The sequence below is a fragment of the Symsagittifera roscoffensis genome, chromosome 3 (assembly GCF_963678635.1).
Source record: "Symsagittifera roscoffensis chromosome 3, txSymRosc1.1, whole genome shotgun sequence".
NCBI classification, from domain to species: domain Eukaryota; kingdom Metazoa; phylum Xenacoelomorpha; order Acoela; family Convolutidae; genus Symsagittifera; species Symsagittifera roscoffensis.
This window is the reverse complement of record NC_087064.1, coordinates 8,432,569-8,455,593: the sequence shown is the minus strand read 5'-3', so window position 1 is coordinate 8,455,593 and position 23,025 is coordinate 8,432,569. Positions and strand designations below refer to the sequence as shown.

General features: G+C 41.4%; 1 protein-coding gene across 1 annotated transcript in view; it reads right to left on the bottom strand.

Moving 5' to 3' along the window:
* Nucleotides 1–4,236: 4,236 nt before the first annotated feature.
* Nucleotides 4,237–23,025, bottom strand: part of LOC134841909 (uncharacterized) — a gene marked incomplete at its 5' end in the record, with an annotated part of 52,546 nt that continues 33,757 nt past the window's right edge. Inside the window, 3 exon segments of the mRNA XM_063857980.1 lie at nt 4,237–4,617; nt 5,280–5,432; nt 6,022–6,399. Of these exon segments, the coding sequence (XP_063714050.1) occupies nt 4,528–4,617; nt 5,280–5,432; nt 6,022–6,399 (621 nt within the window). The 3' untranslated portion in view covers nt 4,237–4,527.

Sequence of the window (23,025 nt, the reverse complement as noted above, 5' to 3'; positions counted from 1 at the left end):
GTAAGAAATCAGTAAGCAGTAAACACTAAACAGCAAGAAACTTAACAGTAAACGGTAAACAGTAAGAACGTGAACAGTACGCAGTAAGAAAAAATAGCTATTGAAAATCACGCAAAACAAAACAAATATGAAACAAAAATGAAGAGATGATGTTTGTTGAATAATAATGGAATATACTCGATTATAATGTTTTTTCTTGTTTCGAAAAACAGCAACATTATAAACCAATTTTAATCGATAGTAGTCAATAAAGTTTATGCAGACTGACAAAAAATTCAATATAATCTATTATTTTTTCTTTTTACTGACTAGGGTCGCCTTCAATCACCAGGTTGCCAACGATAGTGGATGATGCCCTCAAACGCATCAGTATATGGTTTCTTTTGAAAATAAATGACTAGCCATACGGCGGACACGGACTGTAAAAAAATCCAAACAATTCGTAGAAGTAATATAACCAAATTAACAGTTGATGCTGTTTGAGCTTACCTGTTTTTGTTTTTCCAGAAACTAACAAGCTTAAAACAATCTTGTTTACAAAGTGATTTAAATTGTCTAACTCCAGTTCCCCCATAATTAAAAAAATCAACCATACGTCGCGTTATTTTTGGAAAAATGTTATTTTAACTGAAACTTACGTCGGCAAATTTTTGCGTCTATGGCTCCATAAATGGAGCGACGTACTATGCTCGCATATTTTAGTTTAACCAGGGACAGATACCAGGTAAAACCTTACGTTCCCCGGGACAATAAGCAATCTAGTGGCACAGCAGTTGATCAGCGCTTCAAACGCTTTTCCCTCCTAGTTTCCGAGAACAGGAAATATTGATGAAAAAAATTAAATGAGATGACGAAAAACAAAAAAAAATTAATGAAAAAGTAAAATAATAAAAGAAAAATTCCTTTTTTTTCAATTAATTCGTCATTTTCCATCCAAAAAATTTTTCAAATTGTTTTTAAAGTGCAAGCGGAACATTCAGAGCCTTGCGTTACTATACCAACAGTCTTCATCAATAGATTTTTGATTTTTATTTAAGCAATTTGGATGAAAGTTCTGAACCATTTTAAAGATCCGGAGCTCAAATTTGTTAATTTGTCAATTTTTGTAAATCTTATAACACCACGCGTAAGCGGGATGTTAACGCATTCTAAATTGTGACCAATATAATTGGTTACTGTGCGAGTAGCGACTAATGTTCCGATCATAGTCTTTAAAAACTCCATGAAAAAAAAAACTTTTTTTTTCAAATTAGTGTAGTTTTGTTCTTCTACGTGGTGTGAAAAACGAACCTGACGAACTATAGTTTTGGCATACTTAACAGTCATAGTAAATTAGGCAAACATAACAACAGACTCTGAAGAAAAATGACAAGAAAAAACATAAAATCAATTTTTTTGCAGAAACTTTATTTATTTTGCAGATCATTTTATTTTGCAAAAAAAAAACAAAAAATCATTTTAATTTACAAAAATTTCATTTTATTTTGCAGAAATTGTTTTGAAAATATGAAATTTTAGATTCCTAGAATGTCATTTAAATTGGAATTTTTGAAAAAAAACTAATTAACACGATAAAAATTGAAAATAAGCTTTAATAAGCTATTGTAAGTGGCCTAAATTAAGCATAAATAAGCGCGTTCGCATGCTTTACTCGCTTGAATTTCAATTTGAACGATAAATCAAAAAATTCAAATCAATTTTTTTCAACACTGTTCTGAATTTTTGTTCGAATCACGACTGAAAGAGCTTTTATAATAATTTATCGCTCAACTCTCTCCGATGATTATATGTGGCAGCTGATTTTGCGTGAAAAACAAAATATAAAATAAAGATTAGAAAAAATTACAACACATCCGAATACAAAATTCCTCTCCACTTTTCAAATGATCGGATCAAAAACAAGGCAAACCATTTGTTTTAGTTTTTGGGACAGGTGCTGGTTTGGGACAACCCATTTTTAGCTCATATTAGCGTGTGGGGAAATAAATTGAAGAATTAAAAGATAAAAATGTGTTTTTTTTTACTATTTCGCCAATTTTTACCATTAAAAAAAAGCTTAAATTGGCATGAAAATCAAATTGGAAAATTCAGGGCTTCTTCCAGATATACGAGCAATTTTTTTTATGCCCTAGCTGTATTACTTGACTGGTTTATGAGAAATGTATTCCTATGTTTTTTATTTGATCAATCTTTTTCTGATTCTTGCAACATGTTTTGGTGTTTGTTGGGCGCACAGACAATTCGGCCAAAGACAATTCAGCCAACTTGAAATTTAGACAATTCAGCCAAAAATAAACAGACACTTCAGCCTGAGACGATTCAGCCAGGCTTACAAAATGCTAGATTCGAAAGAAAATATCAGAATTGGAGCTATTTCTCGGTTTAAGGTCGCCGGTGGGCGCGCTACGCGCGCGTCGCCGCTTTGCGGCAATAACCGGTTCTAAATTTCGTTTTGAGTCCTTACCCTCCGGTGACAAGCTGGCAACACGGTGACGCGACATCGGCGGTCACTATTATTGGCTGAATTGTCTCTGGCTGAATTGTCTGCATACTTTTGGCTGAATTGTCTGAATTTCAAATCAGTTGAATTTCTTTGGCCGAATTGTCTGGACGCGGTTTCTTGATATCACTTCTAGTGGTCATCTTTTGCTATTGAATTGTTTGTTATGAGAGAAAGAAAACTGCTTCACAAGTAACATACTATCAAAAGCCAATTTAGATTTTCTGGATTAATTTTTCTGGATTATTGTTTCTGTAAAATAGTTTGATACCAAAAAATGCTGTTCTGCCAGAACTGCAAGTAGAAAAACAATTCCTGACAAAAAAACGATAAAATTGTTTTGTAATTGGTATTGAGACAAAAACAGGCCGAAACTTTTCAAAGAGTTGTCTTGGGACACTTTAAGGCTTGTTATTGATGATTAAATATGACAAAAAACTTTTATTACAATCAACGTTTAAAGATTTCAGAGAACGCTTCTTAACATTTTTTCATTTTGATTCTTGTATTTTGTAGCTTCAATGCTTGAAAATTTGTTCTGGATGATCATTCAAAATGAGAAAAAAAAAGATTTTGAATGGGATGATGTTTTGTTGACAAAAAAAAACGATCAAATTACTTTGCAATTGGCATTGAGAAAAAAACAGGCCGAAACTTTTCAAAGAGTTGTCTTGGGACACTTTAAAGCTTGTTACTGATGATTAAATATGACAAAAAACCTTTATTACAATCTACTTTTAAAGATTTCAGAGAACTCTTCCTAACAACTTTTTCAACCCATTACTGAAAGGTACATTTTCAAAGAAATTGATAATATAAAAAATTGGTTCAATGGAATTTCTATATTAAAATATTTGTGTGGAATCTTTTGATGTTCAGCGTTTTTTTGATGATGCGATGATAGTTCCGCATTTTTTAACGTTCTAGAAGAAAAAACTCCCAGGAAAGCTGACATCGGTATCCTTAAATTTGACAGTTAGCTCATGAGCAGAGTAGAGTCGTGACAACTCATTTCCAAAACAAGTAATTCGTCCTATCTTGAAGTTATAATCTAAAATGAGGCCTTGTAACTAAATTTTGATGCTAAAGATAAATCCAATTTGACTAATCAGATTCCAAATGTGTCAAAACAAGTGTCAGACCACCTCAACGCTCAAAATTAGTAGAAATACATTACAAGTTCAAACTGTGCACTGGATAGGCGCACAATTGTGTGTCTGTCTGTTTCTGGATTCCAGAGAAAAACTTCTAAACATGTTCCATGTTTCAAAATGTTGGTGGATTCCACTTACAACATTTTCATGGATTCCGCGTACAAATACCTGTGTCTTAAAATTTGTCGGAACATTTGTTTTGTTGCGGATTCCGCAACCAGCGAATAGAGTTAGTTTTTCTGGATTCCGCCAAATGTTTGTGGAATCCGCAAACGTTAGTGGAATCCTCAATCGTTTTTGCTGAGAAGGAAGTGTCCAGTTTGACATATCCTCTCAATATCAAATTCGTTTTTCATTAAATATTGTTTCCATTTGTCCAAACTCCGAGCTGTATGTCTTAAGAACAAACATTCAGCCCCATAATTATACAAATTTTTGATGAGAAGTCTAGAGAAATCTGTTAACTTGATCCAATTCGTGGCTCTATAACATTTCGAAACTAATGAAGACAATGCTTTTTTTGCAATGTTCTCAACCTACGTGGCAACTTTCTCGACAAAGAAAAACTCGTTTTGTATCGATTTCGAATGTTTTTTTTCCGCGTCATATGCAATCGCAAAACTGCTGCTTCTCGACTTAAAAATTTGATACATAAATCGAGTACTTCGACCCCGGTTTGTAGCAGAACCCAAGATTATAAAAGCAACTGTTTTTTTTTACATGAAATTTATTGATATGATTAATCTTGCAGCAAATTGAAACACGGCCAACGAATTCCACTTATTTTACTATTATATTGGCTGAATCATGTTAAAATGTTAGAAACTATCAGCTTTGTTTCAGATGAACTCATTTCAGTCTCTTTTGCTTTCCTCAAATGACATGAATATTTTCACATCTCAGAGCAGTTTTCAGTTCTTCTTGATATTTGCCATTCATTGTCCTCTCGTAAACATCAGCTGCCTGCATGAACAACAATTAACCTATTATTTCAAAGCCTCAAAAAACGTTTCGCGGATCGGGGGTCGGGGTTTGTTGAGATCGAGATATTTTGCTGATCTATTTCTGTCAAAACTTCATTTTTTTTAACTATCTGTTAAAAACATTCAAAAATTGCTGCAAATTTTATTCAGATTAATCTAACGCTTGGAAGATTTCACGTTGAAATTTCACTGTTCCCTGCTTCTTTTATTTGACAAAATATTTGACTCGCTACTGCGCTGAGATGCCTGACTTCAATATATCATGCGTATATCAAATCACAACTTGATTGAATTTTTTCGGATTTTTTTCTCTTCCAAGTTTTCGAAAAGACAAACCAAATTGACGTTGAAGCCGGATCGCCTCTTCAAATATTGGGGTGAGCCTTCAATTCTAGTGTTTAAGTTTTCAAAGAAGGATCTTTTGGGACCCGAAAAATGTCTTTAAAAAGAAACTGGCTAGAAATAAAGTTTCTTTTTTTTTAAATAATGTTCCGTTGTATCTGCTTTTTCTAGAATTTCTGCTTTTTCAATCGAAGGATGAAACATTCAAGAACATTGAGACTTCATTTATGTTTGGATGGAAATTGAGAATGATCTGTGGATGGGGTTTTAGAAAAGAAATAAAAAATTTTGATCCCCCACCTGAAAATACAGTTTGCTCTTTTTGCCTTTCTTCGCCTCCCCCTTTGGAAGATAGGAGACCACTTTGCCCCCCAGAGTGGCCCCCTGTCCCCCCGACTGCTCGGCAGCTTTTACACCCATCTCAAACAGCTGGGCAGTATCTTTACCGCCCACCTGAAACAAGTGCAAACTACAAAGAAAGTGACAAACGTTTTTGTGTACATGTATGAGACAAAATCATTCTCATCTCGGATCTTTTAAATCACTTCTTGATCTTTCAAAAAATAACCCCCAAGCAAAAATTGAGTATGCCGTCTTCCAGAAAAGGAAAAATTGTGCTGGGGTCACAATTTTTGGAATAGGACGAACGCAATTCCACCTTGCAAAAGGGGGGTTCGTTACTAAGATCACTAATTGTAAATGTTTAAACACGGAATTAGATCATTAAAGGTATTGGTGTTTGCTAGTAGTTACCATCAGGGGAGGAAGAATCCGTTTGTAAAATTTAAGCCCATTATATAAAGCGAAAAGTATTTTTGATGCTGCAATTGATCTAATCATTAGAGGTCATTGAACGATTTTGAAAAATTGACATCTACATTTTTTATCTTTTCAAGCTTTTTTCGGGCTTCAAAAGTATATATATTTAACCAATATATAGCTTTGACGTTAGAAGCTGAAATTACAATTAAATATTCAGGTATGAGAAACGAAAAAAGAGATTCGTGTTTGATACCAAAATTGAGGCAGTTTGGACCTTTACCTGAAGAGTAGACTTGTCCACAATCAACCCACCAAAGAGACCAGGTTCGACTCCATTGCAAATCTCAACTTTTATTGTCGTCTTTGACTCCAAAAAAGACACTTTTTCCCTTTCTAAGTTAGCCTTCAGCCAATCCACAGAGGGAACAGACCTCAAACTTTTGTTCTTCAAAGGCGGATCTCCCGCAAAAAGAGGAAGGAAATGAGCTCCTGAGTTGACGCACGAATCAGCGCCTATGAGGTCAACGACAGACCACCCGAGGAGGTGGTCGGGCCTGAGTGCGACGGGTTGCGGGCTGTTTTTCTCCGACAGTCGTCCCAGTTGGTTGAAGTCAGAAGGGGGAGTGTACTCCCAGTCTAAAGCGTGGACCATGAGAGCCTAAAATAGAACCTTCAAGAAATTAATTTGTTCATTTTTCCTTTTACTTGCGCCCCCGAACTCCTACTGCTCATTAGCATTTTCTGCTGATATTTGAACATTTTTAGCAGAAAAAAACTTGCATTTTGATGGAATCCAAATTACTCATTTCTCAGTGAATTTTAACGCGTAGGCGCCCGGGGCGAGGTCCGCGACTCGTGTTGCGACAAAAATGGGTCGCCTCGCCGATGTGGACTTTCTGCGACCGAAATTCCATCATACCGCAAGAGGGTTGAGCCGCACAAAAATGCAGCATAGCTAATTGGGGTCACGCAAAATCGCAATATAGCAAATTTGGGTCGCGCAAAATCACAACATAGCTGATTTGGTTCACGCAAAGTCACAACATAGCTAATTTGTGCAGTACAAAGTCGCAACATAGCTAATTTGTGCAGTACAAAGTCGCAACATAGCTAATTTGTGCAGTACAAAGTCGCAACATAGTTAAATTGTGCAGTACAAAGTCGCAACATAGCTAATTTGTGCAGTACAAAGTCGCAACATAGCTAATTTGGGTCGAGTAAAGTCGCAACAAATCTAAGCAGGGTCGCGCAAAGTCGCAATAGAGCTAATATGGGTCGAGTATAGACACCACATATCTGAACTGTGTCGCGCAAAGTTGCAACATGGGTCGCGCAAAGTCGCAACATAGCTAATATGGGTCGAGTATAGACACCACATATCTGAACTGGGTCGCGCAAAGTTGCAACATGGGTCGCGCAAAGTCGCAACATAGCTAACTTGGGTCGCACAAAATCGCAGCATGGGTCGCGCAAAGTCGCAACATAGCTATGTTGGGTCGCACAAAATCGCAACATAGCTAATATGGGTCGAGTATAGACACCACATATCTGAACTGGGTCGCGCAAAGTCGCAACATGGGTCGCGCAAAGTCGCAACATAGCTAACTTGGGTCGCACAAAATCGCAGCATGGGTCGCGCAAAGTCGCAACATAGCTATGTTGGGTCGCACAAAATCGCAACATAGCTAATATGGGTCCAGTATAGACACCACATATCTGAACTGGGTCGCGCGAAGTTGCAACATGGGTCGCGCAAAGTCGCAACATAGCTAATATGGGTCGAGTTTAGACACCACATATCTGAACTGGGTCGCGCAAAGTTGCAACATGGGTCGCGCAAAGTCGCAACATAGCTAACTTGGGTCGCACAAAATCGCAGCATGGGTCGCGCAAAGTCGCAACATAGCTATGTTGGGTCGCACAAAATCGCAACATAGCTAATATGGGTCGAGTATAGACACCACATATCTGAACTGGGTCGCGCAAAGTTGCAACATGGGTCGCGCAAAGTCGCAACATAGCTAACTTGGGTCGCACAAAATTGCGGCATGGGTCGCGCAAAGTCGCAACATAGCTATGTTGGGTCGCACAAAATCGCAACATAGCTAATATGGGTCGAGTATAGACACCACATATCTGAACTGGGTCGCGCAAAGTTGCAACATGGGTCGCGCAAAGTCGCAACATAGCTAATATGGGTCGAGTATAGACACCACATATCTGAACTGGGTCGCGCAAAGTTGCAACATGGGTCGCGCAAAGTCGCAACATAGCTAACTTGGGTCGCACAAAATCGCAGCATGGGTCGCGCAAAGTCGCAACATAGCTATGTTGGGTCGCACAAAATCGCAACATAGCTAATATGGGTCGAGTATAGACACCACATATCTGAACTGGGTCGCGTAAAGTTGCATAATGGGTCGCGCAAAGTCGCAACATAGCTAACTTGGGTCGTACAAAATCGCAGCATGGGTCGCGCAAAGTCGCAACATAGCTATGTTGGGTCGCAAAAAATCGCAACATAGCTAATCTGGGTCGAGTATAGACACAACATATCTGAACTGGGTCGCGCAAAGTCGCAACATGTGTCGCGCAAAGTCGCAACATAGCTAATTTGGGTCGCATACAATCTCACCATGGCTCACGCGAAGTCGCAACATAGCTAACCTGGGTCACACAAAGTTGCAGCATGGGTCGCGCAAAGTCGCAACATAGCCAACTTGGGTCGCACAAAGTCGCAACAAAGCTAATTTGGGTCGAGTAAAGTCACAAAATATCTGAACTGGGTCGCGCAAAGTCGCAACATGGGTCGCGCAAAAAGCAACATAGCTAATTTGGGTCGTATAGAGTCTTACCATGGGTCGTGCAAAGCCGCAACATAAGTCGCACAAAGTCGCAACATGAGTGACGCAGAGTCGCAGCATGAGTCGCGCAAACTCGCAACATGCATCGCGCAAAGTCGCAACACAGCTATTTTGGGTCGCATAAAGTCGCAGCATGGCTCGCGCAAAGTCGCAATATAGCTAACTTGGGTCGCACAAAGTCGCAACATATGGCTAATTTGGGTCGAGTAAAGTCACAACATATCTAAACTGGTTTGCGCAAAGTCGCAACATGGGTCACGCAAAGTCGCAACATAACTGATTTGGGTTGCATAGAGTCTCACCATGGGTCGCGCAAAGCCGCAACATAAGTCGCACAAAGTCGCAGCATGATTCGCGCAAACTCGCAACATGGGTCGCGTAAATTAGCAATGTGGGCCGCGCAAAGTCGCTACCCACAAAGTAATGAGTCGGGCAAACTCGCAACATGGGTCGCGTAAATTAGCAATCCGGGCCACGCAAAGTTAATTAACAATGTGGGCCGCGCAAAGAAATTCAAATTGTGCTTTGAATGTTGGAGTAAAGCATACATCATCTAAGACTGTAAAATTAATCCATGCTGATTAGATGGATGAAACAGAAAACGCAGCCGACTGTTATCTGACAATAGATCTGGAAGGTCCAGTACACCGAGAATCAATCAACTTTTTTTGTATGCTATCCAGTATAGGCTTGCTACCGATAAAGAGAGTAAAACTAACTAATCCAGGTACAGGCAAAACAATGGAGACTTGTGCATTACAATACAATGGGTCAACAGTGATTCAAATATACAAATCACAAAAAAATGTTGAAATTAGTTTAAAAAAGACTGCAAACGAGGGTCGGCTGGAGCTATTCGTTCAATAAGCATCGCGGAAACAGTAGCAGTGAATGTATCCATCAAGAGTCTCAAACCTGAAAACATAAATTGTTTGGTTCATCGTGATTTGTCTGTCGGGTCAATAAACCCCGATTGTAGTGTCTACAAAAGAAGGTATCAGCACTTACCAATTTCGTCAAGGCAGAAAACATCACACTCCAAAGTCAAATTAATAATTGATCAGGATAATTTTATTATGATGAGACCAATTGAAAACACAAGTCTGATCAAGAGAAGTCCATGTGAGGTGAGAACACCTCTTGAATGGGCACTAATTGGTCCATTGGGACAAAAGGAAGCACATGGTTGCAAAGCATGATCGTATTTCTATTCTACAGAGGAGCAGTTGGCTCAAAAGGTCAATAATTGGTGGCATATAGAAACCTATAAATCAGTGAAAAATGATGAATCGTTATCTAGGGAAACAAAACGAGCTCAGCATCTTCTACTAAGTTTGAAGGTAGTGGATGGGAATTTGGAGTTTTTTGGTCGGATGATCAATAAAATTTCCAAGCAACTATAAAATTGCCAAGGGGCAACTTAGGTCTTTACAAAAAAAGGCTCAGTAAAGATGATGAAATGAAAATAAAGCAACGAGACACAAAAAAAACTGATCTAAACCAAAAAAGATTCATAGAGAAATTGTCACAAAAAAACATAACCAACAATTTGAATGCCGGAAAATGCTATTTACCTCATCATTCAGTCTTTCATTCATACAAACTAGGGATAATCAGGAAAAACTGGGATTTTGAAATGGAGCTTCGAAGTATCAACGGATAATTTTGAATCAAGCGCGGATCTAAAATTTTCTCGAGGGCAGCGAATTTTCAAAAAAATTTCAAAAATTTTGCAGATTTTTGTTAGGTTGACCGAGTTGTTTTTTCGTGCTATCTCAAAAACTACCAAAACCCTTTTTTGGCCTAAATTTCCGCGCAGAAATTTTGATCTCATTTTCTAGGTACTTTTTGGAAATTTTTGACTAAAAAGTAGCGTTTTTTGGCATGCACTACCCCCTTTAGAAAATTTTTATAATCCGTGACCAAAAAAAGATATCCCAAAATAATACAAAAGGGGACCCTTTGGGTCCGCATGAGGTCAAATCCCTGAGGGAGGGGGCCTCCGCCAACCCCCCGTGAACCCGCCTCTGCTTTTAAGGATAAATTTTTACCTGGGCCAAATTTGTGCAGAAGCTTGCAGGAACCTTTCTCCAATTTCGCGAAGGAACAATTTCATCCACAACGGATTTGAGCAGATGTTTCATCAGGTCAAGTTGAAAAAAGAAGACAATCATTCTCTGAAAGTTTTGTATCAAGATATCGAAAATAAAAGCGACAAAAGAGTGATATACAAACAAAACAGACATATGTTTAGAGCCACAAGATCACCGAATTGTGCAATTTACGCACTGACCAAATCATTGGATAATGGATTTGTACACAAAATGTCGAATCTTTGTTATATGGAAGATTTTATGTACTCAAAATTGATAAAATAAAAGCCGACATCTTTAAATAACAAGTTGTTCAAAGTTTATTAAAATGGTTTCCAGCTGACAAAATTTCGAAGTAAATTTTCAGAGTTATCTGAAACACCATTGAAAAGGTAACGTCGATACCATGAATCAAAGTGAAATTAGAATCGGATAGTTTAGCAGTCTGTCGATTGAAGGATAAGAAAGGAAGAACAAGCCAGTCGAAATAATCTCACAAATAAATTTGCTTAGCGTTATTTCTTCACCATTCACTCCACCAGGACTATTGTCACCGCTTACCATTCGGATGAGAAACTGATTGAAAAATCTTTGAAAATCTGAAGTTGTTTAAAAGGACAAAGTTACGGAAACTTCTGCCGAAGACTATGAGTCTTGGAAAAAAGTACTAAAACAAATCAAAAACATCAAAATCTCAAGAAAATACAGAGGTTGATCTCCACGTGTTCTCTGATGCTTCACTTGAAGGACTATTTGCCGTTGTTTTTTTTGTGGGTCAGAGCAAGAAGAAAATAAAAACGTATCTTTCGTTGTTGGGAAAACCAGAGTTGCGCCAAAGAAACAACTAAGCATACCACTATCCATACTGGAAACACATAGAAACACATAGAAACACATGATAAGATTCTAGCTCATTACTAGCTTGGTTGTATTCTGAAAAGAAGTTGTCGATCTCTGTAGCAAAAAAGTCTCAATGATTCTCGACATCACCTCGACCTATACCTTGAGATATTTTAATGGAGAAATGAATCCGGCAGATCTAGGTACAAGAGGACTCACGAAACCACAAATACTTTAATACTTTAACAAATCTGGTTACACGGGCCGACGTGGATAAAAAATGAAGAGGATTGGCAAAGAAATTGAACATCGAAAACTTTGAAAAGGAAGAAGTAATTGAAGAATTCAGTAATAAGCTCACAATTCTTACTCAAAGACGTTACAATAGAATTTAATTTGATGTTAACCGTTGGAACTAATTTAGACAAAACGGAAAAAATTATTGTAATTGTTGGCGATAGTCACGTTAATTATTTGTAAAACACTCAATCGAATGGTTACTATGAACTGGAAATCACTTTACCAGTTGAAAAGATAGGTTAACACCCAAAATTTGCAGAAGTTAATGCATTTTGTGCTTATGCTTGGTTGAAATGATGCCTGCAATCATCCTAGAAAAGAGTTTTTAAAATCTAATAAGGCAAGCGAAATCACAAAAGCGATCAAAGTAAGGATTCACGCAATATTACATCAAATTTTCTCAAGAGACCCGTGGCAAGAAGAATTGGACGTTCTCAATAATATCTTCGCAACTTTTTGAGATATTTGTGCGAAGATATTGGTAGAACCCAACTAAAAATCAAACACGGATCTTTTTCACTACGATCATCACACGTACATTGCGATACTATCACATCCGATGGGAATAGCTAATGGTTGGCATATGTGCCAGTCGGTCATATTTGGAAGTTTGACCTTGAGAGAAGCAATAAACACTTGATTTTGGAGTGAAATTTAATTTTTCAAAATTTCGAATGGAACCTGTCATGCACGATTTTCTCGCGATAACTGAAAATCAGAAAAAAGAAATCAGAACATTTTCAGAACGATTGAGTCACACACGCGGGAAAGTTGTAAGAAAAAGCAGTAGGAAATTGCTATTCGCAATTTCCATCACTATCATAATCGAGAGTAGAGCTGTCCCATCTGTGACAGAGACGAGAGCATTCCCACGAATTGGATTATAGCGACTGGAGTGTTATTCGGAACTGGACTAGAGTGAACCTTCGGTGGAAAGGTGGACAACTTGAGTGTCCTAATGGTTCACAAGAAAACTATTGTCTAGAGTATAAACTCGTTCTCATTGTTAAAACTATAAAACATTAGACTCATTTAGTTACGTTATTTAATTCTTGAGTTAACTACCGACTGGATTATTTCCCACTTCTTGAGCGTGCTACTATGTGAGTACAAATTTAAATTCCTAGAGTGTGTTTTATAATTGTTATGTTGAGGTAAGGCGAGTTTTAGGTTGATCCATCTGAAATGGATCAAAGTTCCACTGTCTAATAAAAAGTAACTTAACGGATTGTTCCAACCCGGTTTTTAACGGCGTTCATGTATTTTGGGTATCTAGAGACCTAAGTATGGGGACGTTTCTAATTCTAGAGTGGGGGGATATTTTAGTAGTAGCCTTTAAGCTGTAACGGGTCGTAGTCTCATGTCACAAGCGAACCGAACTGGCTCCGACCGTTCTTGAGGTAGAAAAACACAAGAGATGGTGTCCCTGACCCTTGAGCCAGTGGTTATAGGGCCTATTTTTCTTAAGCCTCATGTGTGTTTGCAGTAGACGAATGTTACATAGTGTTTTTATGGCGCTCCTGGGTGTTTACGACATCAAGACTACGGAGTCGAACCCACTTGAGACAGCTTCGGGCTGAATGCCCATTCTAGAGTACCGGCGGTACGGTTCGACAGGAACGTGCAAACCTTCCGGTTGTACCGTGATAGCTTTTTAAGAAAACTCAAGAAAACTTCCTGGTACGCTCTCCGAACGAGGCTTAGCTAACCGAGTAAAGGGGGGCAACTAGGGGGACAAAAACACGAGCGAAAAGACAAAAAGCAAAACAAAAACCATAAAACGAAAAAAGACAGTGACTTTGACACCAGATCAGTTAGATCAAACCTTTATATTAATTAAATAGTATACCCATACTGTTTTATAAGTTCGATCGTTTCGATCAACCTAGCAATTTAACCCAGTAACCGTAATAAAGTGCCCGAGTGTGGGGCGTTGTCAAGGGTTTTCAGATAGTTTGGAACTTAGCTGGACCAATAGGAGACTTCACTGGAAGAGGTGACCAGCCGAGTGGGAAAGTGGTTCAGGGACACTTGAGCTGAACCAATAGGAGACTGGACTGGAACAGGTGTCCAGTCGAGTGGGAAAGCAGCCAAGAAGGATTTGGCAATTCTCGAGTTCTCAAGTTGGGCAGAACGGGTATCGTTAAAATCCACATTACATTATAGGAGATAAGCGTAAAATAGGATAAGCGACATCCCCCGGTTTTGAGGAACGTTTTTACTTGAGCAGGCCTGGAGACAGGTCTACGGTTTTCTCTTGAGAGGTTTAGCACCCGGCGCTTAAGGTAATTTTAGGCTTAGGAAGGGGGGCTAAAAAGGGGGGAGGTTAGAAGGGGGCTGGTTAAGTTAGAGGTTGGCGGTTGTAAATTGTAAAAAGGGGGAAATTAGAGTAACTAATTAGTCGACATCGTTGACTTAGTTACATTAGAAATTAACACGCGTTGGTAGTATTAGGTGGAGATCGAAATTTGAACTCGAGTTAAGGAAGGTACCCTGGTAGGATTGGTAGGGGGGAAGGGACATAGACAGTTTTTGTAATACCCCATAAGATCGCTAGCAGGGGGGAAGGAAAACGCGTGGCAATTAGGTACCAGACATATTTTTTAGACGAAAGGTAGACATTGGTCACCTTTGAATTTCAGGTGGACTCATTTTTCTGTTTTTATTATTTTTCTTACTTAGATTTTTGTTGCATTTTAGTGAGGATTTGTGTTTGGTTTTATACGAACAGGTGATCACAAGATACCTGCGCACCTACATTGAAATAGAAACAACCAAAAAGAAGAGGGGGGTCAGCATTTGGCTTTTAAGAGAGGGTTTTTGGGAAAATTTTACTAGAGCTTGAGTGGTGGTACAAGGTACGGTGATTCAAGAAGACCCTACAACGAGGAAGACACTCCGTGACGAGTCTTGGGACAGTACCGAAGAAGTCTTGGGACAGAGCAGTCTTGGGACAGTGGTCTTGGGACAGGGTCTTGGGACAGTGGTCTTGGGACAGGGTCTTGGGACAGTGGTCTTGGGACAGGGTCTTGGGACAGTGGTCTTGGGACAAGGGTCTTGGGACAGGGTCTTGGGACAGGGTCTTGAGACAGTGGTCTTGGGACAGGGTCTTGGGACAGGGGTCTTGGGACAGTGGTCTTGGGACAGGGTCTTGGGACAGTGGTCTTGGGACAGTGGTCTTGGGACAGTGGTCTTGGGACAAGGGTCTTGGGACACTAGTCTTGGGACACTAGCCTTGGGACACTGGTCTTGGGACACTGGTCTTGGGACAGTAGTCTTGGGACACTAGCCTTGGGACAGTAGTCTTGGGACACCAGCCTTGGGACACTGGTCTTGGGACACTACCCTTGGGACACTAGTCTTGGGACAGTAGTCTTGGGACACTAGCCTTGGGACACTAGTCTTGGGACAGTAGTCTTGGGACACTAGCCTTGGGACACTGGTCTTGGGACACTACCCTTGGGACACTAGTCTTGGGACAGTAGTCTTGGGACAGTAGTCTTGGGACACTAGCCTTGGGACACTAGTCTTGGGACAGTAGCCTTGGGACACTAGTCTTGGGACAGTAGTCTTGGGACACTAGTCTTGGGACAGTAGTCTTGGAACAGTGGCCTTGGTACAAGGGTCTTAGGACACTAGCGGAGAGTACTGTGATAGTGACGAATAGTCTTGGGACGGTATAAAAATTGAAGTAAAATTACAACAAGTGTGTCTTAAGACAAAATAAGACAAATCAAAATAGGTACGGTTGAGACCACATTAAGGGAAATTTTTCAAAGGTTTTAGAAAGAGAGCTACAACAAGGTTTTTAACACGTTGTACAAAATTTGTTACCACAAAAATTTTTTTTGTTTTATTATTTTTTTTATTCTTAGAATAGAATCGTGTATATAATAAAATTGTAAATAAAAGCAGTTGTAAATAGAAATAATGAGGCGGAGTAGGGTACCGGTGCTCGAAAAAAGGTCAAGTGGATCAAACACGAAATATAATTCATCGCTGCGCGGAACGACATCAACAGGCCCAAAGATAACAAAGAAGAACTTTTCAGTTAACATGGTCAGTACGAGGAGTGGCACCGAGAGCAAGACACGAGAAGATGTGGGGGAAAAACAGGTGGAGCCCACAATCGAAATCGACCTAGAGACACCAGACCAGAGCGTAGATGAAGTGGAGAAGAGGACAACGGATTCCACACCGATGCCCCACGTGGAAGACCAAAGTCCAAAAACCGTGGAGTTTTCACGAATAGACGCATTAGAAGACACAACAGGCAATACCCGAGAGACTGTGAAAAACGACTCTCAAGTGAAAAAGACATCCTTCACAGACAAGTTTGCAATGATGGTCGGACTCAAATCGAAAGAAAACGTGACTGAAGAACCAAAAACAGAAAGAGCACGAACATTTGGTACAGTGAGCACGAAAGCGACAGAAGCCGGCCAGAATGAGGAACAAGCTAAAGCAGAGGCTACGGCCGAAGAGAAACCGACGGCTGACCATGAAGAGACTACCATTGAGCTGGGCGACTTGTTGGCGAAATTAAATCAGATCGACAAAAGACTTAAGAACAGTGAAGAAGACAGAGAGGTGATAAAAAAGGAGATAAGATACAACAAGCACGAGTATCTAGACAGTTATTTTAACCTAGCTAAGGCAACAGAGGAGAGACTCAAGGAAATGTCAGATAAGGTAGAAGCCACCAATGAAGAACGAGAAAAGAACATCAAAACAGACATGCAACAGTTGAAGAACCGATATGATGATGTCAACAGCCAATTAGGGAGCCTGGAAAGGAGAATGGACACAATGAGCAAGAGTCAAGCCGAGAGTTCGTGTGCAATACAGGCGAAGTTGGATGCAATCTTGAGAGGTTCTACTCCACAAGAAAGACCGGCAGCGGATCGTACGCAAGGCACCAGAGTTGACTTTGTTGAACCACAAAGGAACAAACGGCAATCGACACCGTTGCCCTTAACCAGGGATGCGATAAGCATAGCACCAACAGCTGCGAAAACAATAATGAAGAATGGAACGTCGAATACAACGACTGGTCCGGGAGATGCAACAGCTAACAGCAACACAGGACCGGATGCTATGACATGGGCCAGCACTTGGGAGATGATGAGCAGGACTCTAGAGGCCTTCGCCACGAGGAACACTGACTCGAGCGACAGGAGAGAGGGAAAAACAAGAAAGACATTCAAGAAGCCAAAAGAATTCAAGGACGACTCCGATGGATGCATTGACACTTGGGTGGAAGTGATGAGATTACATCTAGAACAAGATAACTTGAGTGACGAAAGACAAGCATGTACAGCCATACTGAGCAACTTGGAAGGAACGGCATTAAAATGCGTGGTCGCAAAGAAGGAGGAAGAACGCGACGCCGCGGACAAGATCTTCGAGATATTGCTGAATCGATTCGGGTCAGGCATGAAGGGTCACCAAGCGATGATGCGATTTGAAAAGAGAAGGCAGAGGGACGACGAGTCAATAGATCGGTTCCTAGATGACCTCGAGAGCTTGAGAAGGAGGAGTGACCCAGAGGAGTCGACAAATAGACGGAACTTTAGCATTGCCTCGAAGTTCATCGATGGGGTGAAAAGTGATGACTTAAGGACAATGTTAGCAACATACTACACATTGTCGAAGGACAGCGCAGCCACCCCAGAAGAAATGAGACAGAAATCAAGAGAATACATGCTGATGAAACCTAAGAAGTACTCATATTCTGAAAACAGGAACACGCAAGGGGGAGGCCAACCCCAGAGGTCATCATGGTACAAACCTAGAGATGATATGGACAAGCGCAGATCATGCGCGAACTGCGGGTCAGCGGATCATCATGTGGCTGACTGCACAACGTACAAACAAGGCATGAAGAGCCTAGGTTATGCACCGGATGAAGAGGATATGAGCCAGATGGAGGAACACGAGTACTATAATGGCTTAATCATCAAGATAGGCGCCAGATGCTTCTTCTGTAACCAGGAGGGGCACTTCAGAATGGATTGTCCCTTGTTCTGGGAAGCGGTCAAGGACCAGAATCACCCCAAACATAAGTTGGCATTAGCGGCGGTGCAGAATCAGCGGAACAGGCAAAACGAGTTTGAATCTAGGAACTTAGGAGCACCAAACACCGAATTGCCGACGAAGACAGTGAAAGCTGTAACACATGTTAGCGGTGCGTTAGAGTCCGCGGCCGGGAGCTCTCTAGAGATAAATTATGAGAAAGCGGCGACGGAAGCAATTGCCAACGTGAAACAAGATCTGGCTGCGAAAGAAATAGAGCAACGACTAAAATTGGAGATCGAAAGACAGAATTTTAACGAAGCATTAACCGGATCGAACTCAGTACCAGAGGCTAGAACGGGCTCAACAAAGAACGGGAATTGTAACAGCGTGAAAATGGTGACAGGTAAACCTTTTGGAATATCGAAAATCGGAGCAAGAATAATGTCGATAATCACAGTGGGCGGCCACGAAGTAACCAGAAACTTGAGCGAGCCAAGCGACCAGACGATAATGCACATTGACGTGTATGCAGACTACTTGAGTGGAATAAGTCCACAAACGACCTCTAGAGCGCTCAGAGCACTACTCACGAGAGGGGGCAGCAAGTCGGTACGTGTTGATAATAGGTACACTGAAGCTTATGGTCCACACGAGGTGATGCTAAATATAGATGGAATCAACATCTATACCAAGACGATGATAACATGCGACGAAGACCTAATTGGACAAATCTATGTAGGGAAAGAAGAGTTGAAAGTAAGATCGATCGGACACTGTGCCATGCTTGAAGAAGATGCAATGCACATCGGGACGGAAGCAGACGTGACAGGGCACGTGCTAGACATAAATGGCAAAAAGACTCAGTTGCGTGGATTACTTGACACGGGAGCAGTCTTGAGCGTCATACCAATCGAAACATGGGAAAAGATGGGCTTTGACAAAGGTGACTTGATAGACTCGAGAATACGGCTGTCAGCTGCAAACAAAGGGGCCCTACGGGTGCTGGGCAGGACGCCGATAATAGCCCTCAATTTGGGGGAACGTAACCTGTGGATGAGCTTCATCGTGGTAGAAAACCTAGATGAATCTGACCAATTCATTTTGGGCAGAGACTTCATCAGGAATTTCGACGTAACGATAGATCTAAATAATGCAATGTTCAGGATACGGAACCCGGATAGGAGGTACGCAATCAAACCGGTAAATTTAATAATGGCAAATGAGAACAAAGCACCGGTATTCTTGAGTAGGAGAGTGAGGTTAAAAGCTAATGAAGCGGCAATCGTAAGCTTGAAGATGAAAAATTATAATGAACTAAGTGACAACAAGCAAGTGTGTATAGTTCCAAATCCTAATAGTCAAAGCGCTGCTGTTTTAGGAAGATCATTTTCGATAACGAAGAGCGGCCTCTGCGTCAGTGTCTTGTTGAATACCCTTGATATACCGATCACGATACAGAGAGGGAGGAAGCTGGGATATGCTTTACCGGTTAAAACTCGATATGAAACAATTGAAAACTCAAAACAAAATGAAGTTGTTGATTGTCCCAACCACAGGGACAAAATTTGTATCTTGAGACGATTGCAGAGAATAAAAGATTCTTCAGGTCTTATCAAATCACTTAAGTCAGAAACGGACGATGGGCTCTCGAGCTGTTCGAACTTTCCAGAGCGACCCACACTAGATGAAATGCAAACTGATAAACCGGTTCTGCCGGAGATTGAACATTTAAGGGGCAAACTGAAAGATGAACAGCTCGAAGCTATCAAGGACGTACTAGAGCGGAACGAGGAGGTTTTTTCAAGGCATAAGGCGGATATCGGGTGTTGTAATTTTGTTGAACATGAAATAGAACTTGAGGAAAACGCGGTACCACACAGGGAGGGGGCGAGGCGCATGACCCCACACAAATCGGACGCGTGTAGAAAAGAAATCGAAACGTTACTAGAGTATGACATGATAGAACCATCCAAGTCACCGTGGGCGTGTGGAGTAGTGATGGCCAAAAAGAAAGGCGACCAGTTAAGGTTTTGTTGTGACTTTCGATACCTGAACTCCGTCACGGTGAAGGATGCCTATCCCATACCTAGAATTGATGAGAGCCTCTCGAAGTTAGGTGATGCGAAATTTTTTACGACTCTTGATTTAGGCTCGGCCTTTTGGCAGGTACCATTAAGGAAGCAAGACAGGGACAAGACAGGGTTCGCCTGCGAGTTGGGTCTGTTTCAATGGAAACGGATGCCGTTTGGACTCTGCAATGCAACAGCCACGTTTCAGCGGCTGATGGCACACGCGTTGATAGGCGTGACGAAGAAGTACGGCAACCTGGTAATGTGCTACGTGGACGACGTGGTAATAGCAACGCCAACACTAGAAGACCACATCGAGAGGCTTGACGAGGTGTTCGCGTGCATGAAAAGATCGGGGCTGAAGTGTAAACCATCAAAGTGCGAGATACTCAAGGACTCGATTAAATACTTGGGCAGGATGGTAGATAAACACGGTATCAGACCTGATCCAGACGCCGTGGAAGCAGTCCTAACCTGGAAATCACCGAAGACGGAGCACCAGCTGATGAGCTTCCTGGGTTTCGCCAACTATTATAGAGAATTCATCAAGGGCTATGCGGACAAGGTATACCCGATGCAACAATTAATGAGACATAAGGGCAAGAAGTTCACGTGGAACAACGCGGCAGAAGAGTCATTCCAGAGAATAAAGAAAGAGCTGTGTGAGGCACCAGTACTGGGTATGCCGACTGAGAAGGGGATGTACGTGCTAGACACGGATGCGTCAGTAGTCGCTATTTCTGGGATTCTCCATCAAGAACAAGAATGGAATGGGAAGACAGTCTTGAGACCAATAGCATACGGGAGCAAGGTCCTAAGTGACACAGAAATGAAGTACGGAGCACCGAAAGCAGAGATGTTCGCGGTGGTCACCTTTGTCGAAAAATACAGAGCATACTTAGGCAGTGAGCCCTTCAAGCTGCGAGTCGACAACCGAGCACTAAGCTGGCTGAAAACGTACTCAATGGACCAGAGCTATATTGGGAGGTGGATAGTTCGCTTGGATGGATACAACATGATAATTGAGCACAGAACACGAGATAAACATCAAAATGCTGACAGCTTGAGTAAGAAGACGGAGTTCTACGAGAGGCAAGAACAAAGAGAGGCGGACAGACCTGAGATCAAAGACGGCTTCTCCTTTATGGACAAAGAAACGTACGACAGTCTTCCACTCACGAGATGGCTGGACAAATCAGGCAAACCGATTGAAGATCATCCCGAATTGCCGAAAGAGCCTCTTGAAAAGACCATCTTGAAGAAAAGCAGAGGGATTCCGATAGGAATAATGCTCAAGTCCAAGATCGTGAGGGAAACACTCAAGGCAAAAGGTTATGATCTCATCCAGGTAGAGGAGGGAACGGTCCGAATAGATGAAGACTTAATGAGGTTGCTTTAGAAACTATCAGATGACAAGCCCGTGATCCAAGGGAAAGGTCAGGAGGCACCGGAACTAACCATACTTCGGAGAGAAGAAACAGTGAACAATACTGACGTCTCAAAAGGAAGCATCACTGATAGCAAGGAAGTTGTGCGATCACTAGTTGAAAAAATCCCCGAAAAAATTCTGGAGCAGACAAAAGTCAGGGATAAGAAAGTAACATTCAGAGAAGAAGTTGAACACCTGGGACTAGATCAAGAGTCCGGGGAGTGGTCCAGATTCATGGAAGAAGACGAAACCGGAGAAGGGAAATTGTCCGGGGAGCGTGAAGAATGGGATGAAGACTCGGATGAGAGCAGCGAAGACCAAGACAGTCTATGCATGATACTGGCGGAAGAGAAGATAAGACAGCACGACAGGGAATTACAGACGGATCCATCTTCAGGGACGTACAATCTGGAAATACAAGAGGTACGAGGTGGTGAAGAGCTCGAGAAAATAGCAGTTTCAAGAAAACCACTAAGGGAACTATCGTGCAACTCAAACGTCAGAACGATGAAAATGAGAACATGAAAATCGTGAAAAGGATGATATGTGTGAAACTGAGCGATGACATCCACAACCCTGGTGAGATGAATGGACAGATCATGGCGCTAAAGGAGCACGTTAAGGCGAAATACAGGCTGTCTGACCTAATAAGGGTCCAGAAGAATGACAAAATGACAAGTAACCTCTCCAAATGGATCCATTCGGGAGTCAAGGAGAAGGGGGAACTTGAGGAAGACAGCTACAAGATCTTGAGCCAGTTCTACAAAGAAAAGAGAGACTTACTTTATCACACAGCTGAAGGGGTGGTAGCGTGCAAGAGAAGAGATGAGGAAAAAATATTACACAAACACAACCTCATTATACTACCACAATTGTACCAAACGGAGGTGCTTTTCAGATCACACGACCAGATGGGCCACCAGGGGATAGATAAAGTACAACAAAGGATACTTCACAGGTTTGACTGGCCGGGAATGAGAAAAGCTTGCGAGAGATGGGTGAATGCCTGCCTAGCATGCCTTCAAGTAAAAGACCCAAGGAAGATGAAGTTTCCCCTCAAGTCTGTCGAGAGTTCGGAATTCAATGAGGTGGTGCAGATAGACCATCAGAAAATCTGCATGACGGAGTCGGGTTATAACCAAATACTAGTTATAATAGATCACTTCACCAAGTTGGCGGAAGCGGTTCCGTGCCAGACAGCCTCAGCAGAGGAGACATGTGATCACCTGATAACGCATTGGATATCGCGGTATGGTTGTCCAATGACTTTCCAGTCGGACAACGGCAAGGCTTTTGTGGGGGACTTGACAAAAGAATTGATGAAGAGATCACACATTGCTCAAGCACACTCGACGACCTATCATCCACAGACCAATGGGTTGGTAGAGAGACAGAACAGGACACTGGTCAACATGCTCAGGGTGTACTGCTCGAGATACATGACGGACTGGGACAAATACCTGCCACAGGTAGTAGGAGCCTATAATAGTACTCAGCACTCAACGACGGGTATCAGTCCTTTCATGATGTTGACAGGCAGGGAAAGGGCAATGCCTATAACATTCTTCTACCCGGAGTACGAGGGGAAGAGGACGTCACCTCAAGCATACGTGAAGGAAGAGATCAAAAGACAACAAGAGCTAAACGAGCTATGTCGGAGAAACACGGCGC